Source organism: Osmerus mordax, chromosome 11 (genome assembly GCF_038355195.1).
Source record: "Osmerus mordax isolate fOsmMor3 chromosome 11, fOsmMor3.pri, whole genome shotgun sequence".
Taxonomy (NCBI): Eukaryota; Metazoa; Chordata; class Actinopteri; order Osmeriformes; family Osmeridae; genus Osmerus; species Osmerus mordax.
Window position 1 is genome coordinate 2,290,515 of NC_090060.1, and position 12,069 is coordinate 2,302,583.

A 12,069-nucleotide genomic window follows, 5' to 3' on the forward strand; every position below is an offset into this window, starting at 1 on the left:
ACATTTTGAATGAATGAATAAAACGTTTTTGGTGAATACCAAATATTCACCTAATTTGGCACAGATTATTTTCAGACCACAATCACCTTGACATGTCAAAATAGAACTGAATTACAGCTACATTTACATTTAGTCATTTAGCAGACGCTCTTATCCAGAGCGACTTACAGTAAGTACAGGGACATTCCCCCGAGGCAAGTAGGGTGAAGTGCCTTGCCCAAGGACACAACGTCAGTTGTAATGACCGGGAATCGAACTGGCAACCTTCGGATTACTTGCCCGATTCCCTCACTGCTCAGCCACCTGACTCCCTATGCTGTTTAAACTTGGGACAAATCTGACAACCGCTTGCCACAGGAAAAATTCCTTATATTTTTACGCAGTCACTGAAATCTGATTTCCAACACTGAGAATAGCTCACTAGGATAAATTGGTGTCCTGGCAACGTCAACGTCAGAGATTCAAATTCAGCCAAAGCTGACAAGCTTGTCATGTCTCTGATTCTCTGTTTAGAGAGACTATAAGCCACTGCAAAGGAAGCCAGGTACACCGCAGTGACTAGATGTCGAAAGTTTCTTCTGGTTTATCTGACCTGCTTGGCCACCACATTGCTGCTTGCAGCTATATTTTCTCATTAAAATGTTATGTATTTTTTGTTAAATTTGGGGGATTATTGGTGCTTTTTTCAAAAATGTTTGTCAAGAGTCACAGTCATAATTCATTTTGACTTGAGTGCTGACACTGTATTTCTTGTTAAAATTTATACCAATAACTTTACCAATAACTAAGATAACATGCTATCTTAAAGTAACCTATTTTGTTCTGTATTTTTACAGCTTTTATATGTTATAAAGGTCGACGTAAATTACAGATGTAACTACAGTTTAATACAAATGTTTAAATAAAGTACATTATTCATCTTCATTGATTGTCATCTGTGGTAAAACTATCAAGGCGCTTCTTACATTTAGTCATTTAGCAGACGCTCTTATCCAGAGCGACTTACAGTAAGTACGGGGACATTCCCTAACCGCTCGGCCATCTGACCCTTTCTTGTAGTCCGTGTCCGTATGCTATATATGTAAATATACATGCTGTTCAATAGTCTGGACGGGAGATGTTTCGTCCTGACTGTAAGACTTGTGTACTCTGTCAACTCATGTGAATGTTTGGTGAACAGAAAGATGTTCCTGTGTTTATGCTTCCAAGAGAGGGTCATGCCTTGGGGAATGCGCTGATTTCGACATGCCCCGCCTCACATTCCAAAGGGTCTGAGCGAAAACTGGATTTACCAATTGGGGAGACCCATACGGATGAGGGCGGTTTTAGGTTAATTTGGGATTTTGGAGAAAGGAGGGACTTCCTTCATGACTGCTGTTGGATGCGTTGAATAGCAGCTACTTATGAGGTGACACGTAACTAAAATTGAAGGTGCAATGTAGGCATTGACCGTCATCTCGTTAATTACTTTTCGTACAGTTGTACAAAGCCGTGCACTTGAAATATCAAACTTAAAGACCAGGATAAACTCGTGCAATTCGACTACTCAACAGTTAGGCTACGTGTGTGAGGTCAGGCGAAAATCTGAGCATAGTCTTTGAAGTAGCAAAAGGAGTTCGTTGATGTGTTTTACATGCACTAAAATGCCTAATCTTCACCAAACATGTTCCTACACTTGGTAGGCGATCATTTCGTTTGATTTGTGTGTGCAATAATGCCACGGGAGTAAAGCGTAACAAGACCAAATTTGGACCTACCAAGAAAGTTTCTGCCGAGGTGACGGGGCTTGCCTACTACGCAGGCGGCAAGGAGGGGAAATGGGTAACGGAGTGTGTTCTCGGAGGCAACGGAAAATCTTCCAGTCTCTATTGCTGGTGACTGTGGTCTTCGGGATCATTTACGGGGCGATGGTATCATACGAAATGCACAAACAGTTGAAGAGGACGGAGGCGCTGGCACTGAAGTACCAACAGCACCAAGAATCGTTGTCAGCGCAGCTTCAAGGTGATTATTTAGGTTGATTATGTTAGCGGTGAGGGAAATCTGACTTATTCTAGGTTACTGAAATGTCGTTGAACCGTTACAACTCTGCAAGAGCTCTTTCCAGTGGCTTCGGTTGAGTCTTGTCAGTCTTAACAGACTGACAACCTTACTACCTTACTGCGCACCCCTTATGTTCGGACAATGGAAGGGGTGGGTTTCTGTCTGTCCTACTTGGAATGCAGAACATCTTCACTGTCAGCCACATACGGCATAATTATGTTCCCCCTTGAGAGGTGATCTATCTTTTTGGTTTACCTGTCATTATTTCCCCCCCAAACCTTTGACAAACAGATACATACACACACCCACACACACCTGGTGTGTTGACCCATTACTCTGCCATCTGTTGATGTTTCTGAAAGGTTTCTTACGAGGTGTACTATAGTGTCTGTGTTTCCTTGCTTTCTTCATTACCTTATATCCTCTACATTACACAATTGGTTCTCATCACATGCTTGAGAGCTCACCAGTGCATAAATGTTATGAAAATAGTTATTTACAATGTCACTTCATAGTGCTATATATTTTACTTGAGTCACTGAGAAACGCTTACTCATTAACTTACCCCCAGACATGGCCTGCATTGCAGTGAGGTGGTGACTTCATCCATTCTCTGAAGTTCTTGGTAATTTCATATCTACCCTGAGTTGTTGATTTAATTATTATGAACTATATTTAGAGATGGGCTGTTACACTCATCAGGCATTGGGAGGGAGCAGGGGGTAACATTCACTGTTTCTGGTCTTGACAACAACGCAAGGGAGCTGTAAAACAGATAGTGTAGTCAAGTTTCCGACTTGAAAAAAACACGGCAGAATGAGTACCTTGATTTCACATACACACTGGAGACTTATTGTATGAGGGTGTACAAAAACTATTTGGGATGTAGATAGGAGAGAGTGTGAACACAAGTTTTCCAGAGTCTCTGTCACTTAATTATCTCTCCAAAAGCTTCAGCCTTAAAGAGTGGTCTGGATGGGTACAACAGCAGCTAAGAGTCACCCAGGTGCAGAGTTTCTAAACCTTAGGAGGAGGTGCGTGGGGTAGAAGGGGGGTAACAAGTGTGGACCCCACCTCCCTTTATGGGCGTTTGTGACAACCAGGTCAGGCAGTGCTGGTTCCCATCTGTCTTAAGTTGCTCAGGTGAGTAGAGTTACAGTATCAAGAAGAATACTGTGTCCACAGACCTGAACACCCTGCTCACCTGAACACCCAGCCGACCTCACCATCTAGCCCACCCCACCACCCATCACAACACCCAGCCCAGCCTACCCCAACACGTAGCACACGCCCCCACCTAGCCCACCCCAACACCCAGCTCACTACACTTCCTGCTTGCCAATGCTGGTGTGTAATCCTCCATGCGCTCCTATAATTTCTGCCTATCTTCTACTGATTTCAATAGGTTTTGGTCACCAAGCTACAGTTACAACTCCTATATGAAACACATCACACACTCTCTCTTTATTTCTCTCACACACACTGATTTTCTATCAAGTACAGGTGTGATCAGATACAAACTTGTCTGCTTCACTAGCCAACCCTGACCAGCTCTGTCCCTAGCTAGTCCAGGAAAGGTCACCACCAGACTGGAGTCCCTTGTTCCCTCCGACCATGCACTTTAGCACCCCTGTAAAAAAAAGAAAAAAAAAGAACAAGCTGTATCAACCACAGGGGACCTAGTCCCTCAAGGCGCTTTAGTTCCCATGCTCGGTGGGGTGTGTGAGGGCTGAGACTGGTGAAGGAACAGGTGTTTGTGTTCAGAAGTGCTGTGTAACTGTAGTATCTGAGACTGAAGGCTTAACCCTTGTGTTATCTTCGGGTCATTCTGACCCATCAGTCATTGTGACCCACCATCGTATTGTGACGACTTTACCGCATACAAAAACAAAGTTAAGCATTTTCTTTTAACCGTTGGGCTGTCTCAGACCCCCCACATTGCGAAGGTTAAAATAAAATTATTTTTATTTGTTTTTGTATTGGGTAAAATTGGGTAAACACAACGATGGTTCGCTACGAACCTTTGGGTCATGTGACCCGAAGGCAGCACAAGGGTTAAATACACACTTGGGCTGTGCATCACTTGACTCAAGCTGTTGTAGACTTGGTACTGTGTCCTCTTATCTCTCTCTCTACTGGTCCTATACCCCTTCTCTCTTACTTACTCAGTCTCTCTTCACAAGGATTTTTTTTTTGGCACAACCCTTACAGCCATGCAACTGAAACTTAACATTTTCTATTTCAAAAGTAATCCTGATGCAAACGGGTTGGATGGTATGAACGGTATAGAATAGACGAGTATGAATTTGTCCTACTGTATGGATTTTGACTTTACCCTGCTGTCCGCAGTAGATCTTTCGGGAAAGAAGATTTGCCACAGCCCCATTTACACCAGGCACGACATACAATTGTTGCACGGAACGCAAACATCACAAGCAATCTTCCGCATCCTCATAACCAGTATTGCAAAGATGGAGAGCATTGTTTTGTTGGCGTCTATCCTCCCGTCTTTAAATAACACAACTTTAGAGTTGACAGAGACTTAGACAGAAATGCAGTGTTGCAAAAGAGTATAGAAGACGAGGCAAAGCTCTGGTGTATTTTTGACCACCGCCACTAGATGGCGAAAAGGTAGCAATGTCGCCATTTTGGACTGTGAGTTACAGTCAAACAGAAGGCTATAGAAGCATTTACTGCTTCAAGAACAATGTAAGATGTTTAAGATGATGATTAACAATGTAAGATTACCAGGCTCAGATAGCATTCTTTTACCAGACATTTACTCAGAAATGTATTGTGTGTGTATGTGTTGTGCAATTATTATCTGTAAAAAGTACTTGGTTTATCCTAGGCTCATAGGTTTTACCACTGTGTTTAAACTATATTTTTAATAATTGTGCTATAACTCTTTTGAGAGCTGTTTATTTTAAATTTGCTAAAAAAGCTTTTATAATCCCTATGTCCATAATGTCAAATTGACCATATTCCTTTATCCTACCAGTTTTCTATAAATAAAGATGTTCTATTTGATAATATATCTATTGTTCCAAATTGACATTGTGGGCTAAAATTGTGCTTGAATAGTTAGTTTCCAGAACAGAAGGACCTGTTGGTGGAAAGTCAGAAGTTTCAAAGGCAGTTTAGAAATGAGAACAAGTCACATTGTAAAATAATTGTAATGTAAATGTAATCCAAAAATTTCCAGTTACTCATAATTAACTTACATTTATTTAGATTATCAAAGTTGAGATTTTTAAGTTTTCTAAATCAAAGAAGTTGAGTTAAATGAATGAATGAAGAAATCATGTAGCCCAATCTTTGTAATTTTAGTTGTTTATGTAATCAATACAATTCTGATTCTAACAAATGTAGCCTACTAAGCAAGTAAATAAAATATGAATATTTATGCAGGCTTTACAGGCCAATATAATAGTTTAACACATTATTTCGGAAGAGACATTAAATATATGGCGATACAATATTGATAATTTTGTTTGTGCATTGATACGGCTATTTGTTGGAGTGATGTTTTACTGGATTCAAAGTCCAAAATGGAGGATGTGTAGGACCGCTGCTGGGCGCAGATGTTGCAATGGGACGTTATATTGAGCTTCGCCTCTTGTCTTCTATACTCTTTGGTGTAGCCATGCAAATAAAGATGCCGGGTTGGTTAGAATTGTGATTTGTTTAATGTAGATCCTATAGAATCGCAGGGCTCTCAATTCTCACGCATTTCAGCCGTTTCTCACACAACACCTTTTATTTCTTGAGAACCCTGGCATTGAGTATTCTGCCTTGCAATCATTTATAATAGCTAGCTCACAACAAATATTGAATTAAGTTTTCTGATGATCGCATAAACGTGTTGTTGAAAGCTACATATCAGCTCTCCTTTGGTAGTAGCCTACATCAACTTCCATTTCTGATATCGTAGGCTACGGAAAAGCACTGTGAACTAGAGAGGATACAATTTCTGGGGAAATTGTAGGGTGTGCTTGCTTGCGTCGGTTGCACAGTGGTCTGTATATTTTATATAAAAATGCATCGGGCCTACTTATTATTTATAAAGATTACATAGATTTAAAAGCATCTTTTTTTTGCTGCTCATTTACAACTCAAAATACGAGTGAAGTGTCGAATGAAATATGATGTCTTCTCATTTCCCCTGCAAGAGGCAGCTGACAGGCTGAATCAAAACGAATACATTTGGCAGACCGGTGTAAAAATTGACCTAATCTCTATGACTTAAACGTCCTTTTAAATTGTCCCTTCTCGTGATATTTTCAGGCATTTAGCCTACTGATATTGCATTCATTCATTAATAAAGAACCCCCTTTGAAGATTATTCTACGACAGAAGATAGAATCGCGATTCAAACAGTACCATCTGCTAACTGAAAATATGCCCCCCAAAACGTAAATAAGCTTGACATTTATTTAGTGGAAAATTGCTCATTCATAAAAAGCTCACTGGTAGCGATCATTGTCAGTAACAACGCAAAATGCGATATAGCCCTGTGTGGAGAAGCTGCCCCGGTAAATTGTACTACTACGGTACAGTACTAGACTACTGCTGTGTTCGTCTTGGTAGCGATTGCATTGGTTGAATTGGATTTAACGTTCCGTTGTACGGTTTAGGCTGAAATTAATTATTTTCATGAACAGATTGACAACGTTTAGGCTGTGGCAATGAAGTTCAGGTTAGTAGTTAGATAGACTTTTGATTTAAGTAAGGGGAGTGCCGAACATTTTCTGTCGCCGTTTGACTTCCTAAACAGCTGTGTACTGTAGCTAGATGTTTTTGTAGTGTGTCTCGCGTAAGCTACAGCGTTGCAGTGAGCTACACTGGTTTGAAACCACAGGTAATGGTAATTTCACCAACAAATCGTTTACTAATGTCAGAATAAATCCTACAACGAAAATGTATATGTGAGGAATGTTTATTTTAACGATTGAAAACAGATACATCATAGACCACTGTAGTATGTGTTGCCCGGGCAACACAGGCTAATGTCATGATGCTAATATGTCAGTGAAATAGTAGACTACTGTTTCCGAAAGTAGATGTACTTCCTTAATAATATCAGCTTATATTGTACATTACACATCACAATTGTGTGTCATATCACAAAGTAAAATGAGTAAATATTTATCACCCTGGCCTCTTTGCTTGTGGCGTTTCTGCAGCTGCCTTGCAGTAAAGCTATAGTTAGCCTAGCTATCCCCCAAGTTAACAGATGCGAAACTAATGTTCTGCCAAAGGTAGTCACGCGTGTTTTCGTGACGTTAGTGACGCAGTGACGTTAGTAACGTCAGTGACTGTGGCTAGCAAATTAGCCACCGTTAGCTTCACTTTTCGCCACAAAAACTTAACTTACGCTTAAACCATGCAACGGAACGTAAATTCCAATAGAAGCAACTCAATCGCTACCAAGACGAAACTTTTGACACCTACGTTGTCTATGTAGGCCAAGTATTTACTGAGTTTTAGGGGGGCAAAAAAATAAATAAAAAAAAAATAAAATAATAATAATATATATGTGAGAGAACAAAGGTTGTGCTCTCGCCGAAGGCTTGAGCACACCCAATAACTAGAGAGGGTACAATTTCTGGGGAAATTGTAGGGTGTGCTTGCTTGCGTCGGTTGCACAGGGGTCCGTTTTTGAATGAAATTTTTACAACTGATTTCTGTATATTTTATATGAAAATGCATACTTATTATTTATAAAGATTAAATAGATTTAAAGGAAAAAAAAATTGCTGCTCATTTACAACTGAAAATACGAGTGAAGTGTAGAATGAAATAGATGTCTTCTCATTTCCCCTGCAAGAGGCAGCCTCATCGTTGAATCAAAACGAATAAATTTGGCAGACCGGTGTAAAAATGGACCTAATCTCTATGACTTAAACGTCCTTTTAAGTTGTCCCTTCTCGTGATATTTTCAGGCATTTAGCCTACTCATATTGCATTCATTCATTAATAAAGAACCCCCTTTGAAGATTATTCTACGACGTTACCCGGCAGTAGAAGATGGAATCGCGATTCAGACAGTCCCATCTGCTAACTGAAAATATGCCCCCCAAAACGTAAATAAGCTTGACATTTATTTAGTGGAAAATCGCTCATTCATAAAAAGCTTACTGGTAGCGATCATTGTCAGTAACAACACAAAATGCGATATAGCCCTGTGTGGAGAAGCTGCCCCGGTAAATTGTACTACTACGGTACAGTACTAGTAGACTACTGCTGTGTTCGTCTTGGTAGCGATTGCGTTGGTTGAATTGGATTTAACGTTCCGTTGTACGGTTTAGGCTGAAATTAATTATTTTCATGAACAGATTGGCAACGTTTAGGCGGTGGCAATGAAGTTCAGGTTAGTACTTAGATAGACTTTTGATTAAGTAAGGGGAGTGCCGAACATGTTCTGTCGCCGTTTGACTTCCTACAGCTGTGTAGATGTTTTTGTAGTGTCTCGCGTAGGCTACAGCATTGCAGTGAGCAACACTGGTTTGAAACCACAGGTAATGATAATTTCACCCACAAATCGTTTACTTGTAATGTAATGTCATAATAAATCCTACAACGAAAATGTATTTGTGAGGAATGTTTATTTTAAAGATTGAAAACAGATGCATCATAGACCACTGTAGTATGTGTTGCCCGGGCAACAGAGGCTAATTTCATGATGCTAATGCTTCAGTGAAATAGTAGACTACCGTTTCCAAAAGTAGATGTGGGCCTACTTCCTTAATAATATCAGCTAATATTGTACATTACATTTAATAATTGTGTTTCACATCACAAAGTAAAATGAGTAAATAGTTATCACCCTGGCCTCTTTGCTTGTGGCGTTCCTGCAGCTGCCTTGCAGTAAAGCTATAGTTAGCCTAGCTATCCCCCAAGTTAACAGATGTGAAACAAATGTTCTGCTACAGGTAGTCACGCGTGTTTTCGTGACGTTAGTGACGTAGTGACGTTAGTGACGTAGTGACGTTAGTAACGTCAGTGACTGTGGCTAGCAAATTAGCCACCGTTAGCTTCACTTTTCACCACAAAAACGCAATTTCTACTTAAACCATGCAACGGAACGTAAATAAAAATACAACCAACGCAATCGCTACCAAGACGAACCTTTTGACACCGCCGTTGTGTATGTAGTCCAAATATTGACTGATCCTTAGGGGGGCGAAAATAAATAATAATAAATAAATAAATAAATATATATATGTGAGAGAACAAAGGTTGTGCTCTCGCCGAAGGCTTGAGCACACCCAACTAGAGAGGGTACAATTTCTGGGGAAATTGTAGGGTGTGCTTGCTTGCGTCGGTTGCACAGGGGTCCGTTTTTGAATGACATTTTTACAACTGATTTCTGTATATTTTATATGAAAATGCATACTTATTATTTATAAAGATTAAATAGATTTAAAAGCATTTTTCATGTCAAAACGAATAAATTTGGCAGACCGGTGTAAAAATGGACCTAATCTCTATGACTTAAACGTCATTTTAAGTTTTTCCCTTCTCGTGATATTTTCAGGCATGTAGCCTACTCATTGCATTCATTCATTAATAAAGAACCCCCTTTGAAGATTATTCTACGACGTTACCCGGCAGTAGAAGATGGAATCGCGATTCAGACAGTCCCATCTGCTAACTGAAAATATACCCCCCAAAACGTAAATAAGCTTGACATTTATTTAGTGGAAAATCGCTCATTCATAAAAAGCTCACTGGTAGCGATCATTGTCAGTAACAACGCAAAATGCGATATAGCCCTGTGTGGAGAAGCTGCCCCGGTAAATTGTACTACTACAGTACAGTACTAGTAGACTACTGCTGTGTTCGTCTTGGTAGCGATTGCGTTGGTTGAATTGGATTTAACGTTCCGTTGTTCGGTTTAGGCTGAAATTTATTATTTTCATGAACAGATTGACAACGTTTAGGCTGTGGCAATGAAGTTCAGGTTAGTAGTTAGATAGACTTTTGATTTAAGTAAGGGGAGTGCCGAACATTTTCTGTCACCGTTTGACTTCCTAAACAGCTGTTTAGTGTAGCTAGATGTTTTTGTAGTGTGTCTCGCGTAAGCTACAGCGTTGCAGTGAGCTACACTGGTTTGAAACCACAGGTAATGGTAATTTCACCAACAAATCGTTTACTAATGTCAGAATAAATCCTACAACGAAAATGTATATGTGAGGAATGTTTATTTTAACGATTGAAAACAGATACATCATAGACCACTGTAGTATGTCTTGCCCGGGCAACACAGGCTAATGTCATGATGCTAATATGTCAGTGAAATAGTAGACTACTGTTTCCGAAAGTAGATGTACTTCCTTAATAATATCAGCTTATATTGTACATTACACATCACAATTGTGTGTCATATCACAAAGTAAAATGAGTAAATATTTATCACCCTGGCCTCTTTGCTTGTGGCGTTTCTGCAGCTGCCTTGCAGTAAAGCTATAGTTAGCCTAGCTATCCCCCAAGTTAACAGATGCGAAACTAATGTTCTGCCAAAGGTAGTCACGCGTGTTTTCGTGACGTTAGTGACGCAGTGACGTTAGTAACGTCAGTGACTGTGGCTAGCAAATTAGCCACCGTTAGCTTCACTTTTCGCCACAAAAACTTAACTTACGCTTAAACCATGCAACGGAACGTAAATTCCAATAGAAGCAACTCAATCGCTACCAAGACGAAACTTTTGACACCTACGTTGTCTATGTAGGCCAAGTATTTACTGAGTTTTAGGGGGGCAAAAAAAAAAAAAAAATAATAATAATAATAATATATATGTGAGAGAACAAAGGTTGTGCTCTCGCCGAAGGCTTGAGCACACCCAATAACTAGAGAGGGTACAATTTCTGGGGAAATTGTAGGGTGTGCTTGCTTGCGTCGGTTGCACAGGGGTCCGTTTTTGAATGAAATTTTTACAACGGATTTCTGTATATTTTATATGAAAATGCATACTTATTATTTATAAAGATTAAATAGATTTAAAGGAAAAAAAAATTGCTGCTCATTTACAACTGAAAATACGAGTGAAGTGTAGAATGAAATAGATGTCTTCTCATTTCCCCTGCAAGAGGCAGCCTCATCGTTGAATCAAAACGAATAAATTTGGCAGACCGGTGTAAAAATGGACCTAATCTCTATGACTTAAACGTCCTTTTAAGTTGTCCCTTCTCGTGATATTTTCAGGCATTTAGCCTACTCATATTGCATTCATTCATTAATAAAGAACCCCCTTTGAAGATTATTCTACGACGTTACCCGGCAGTAGAAGATGGAATCGCGATTCAGACAGTCCCATCTGCTAACTGAAAATATGCCCCCCAAAACGTAAATAAGCTTGACATTTATTTAGTGGAAAATCGCTCATTCATAAAAAGCTTACTGGTAGCGATCATTGTCAGTAACAACACAAAATGCGATATAGCCCTGTGTGGAGAAGCTGCCCCGGTAAATTGTACTACTACGGTACAGTACTAGTAGACTACTGCTGTGTTCGTCTTGGTAGCGATTGCGTTGGTTGAATTGGATTTAACGTTCCGTTGTACGGTTTAGGCTGAAATTAATTATTTTCATGAACAGATTGGCAACGTTTAGGCGGTGGCAATGAAGTTCAGGTTAGTACTTAGATAGACTTTTGATTAAGTAAGGGGAGTGCCGAACATGTTCTGTCGCCGTTTGACTTCCTACAGCTGTGTAGATGTTTTTGTAGTGTCTCGCGTAGGCTACAGCATTGCAGTGAGCAACACTGGTTTGAAACCACAGGTAATGATAATTTCACCCACAAATCGTTTACTTGTAATGTAATGTCATAATAAATCCTACAACGAAAATGTATTTGTGAGGAATGTTTATTTTAAAGATTGAAAACAGATGCATCATAGACCACTGTAGTATGTGTTGCCCGGGCAACAGAGGCTAATTTCATGATGCTAATGCTTCAGTGAAATAGTAGACTACCGTTTCCAAAAGTAGATGTGGGCCTACTTCCTTAATAATATCAGCTAA

General features: G+C 39.8%; 1 protein-coding gene across 3 annotated transcripts in view; it reads left to right on the forward strand.

The window, feature by feature from the left end:
* The first annotated feature begins 1,382 nt into the window (after positions 1 to 1,382).
* Positions 1,383 to 12,069, forward strand: part of golim4a (golgi integral membrane protein 4a) — a 57,811-nt gene continuing 47,124 nt past the window's right edge. For all 3 annotated transcript variants that reach the window (XM_067246219.1, XM_067246221.1, XM_067246220.1), the window contains exon 1: positions 1,383 to 2,004. In XM_067246219.1, the coding sequence (XP_067102320.1) occupies positions 1,818 to 2,004 (187 nt within the window). In that variant the 5' untranslated portion in view covers positions 1,383 to 1,817. The remainder of the gene's footprint in view (positions 2,005 to 12,069) is intronic.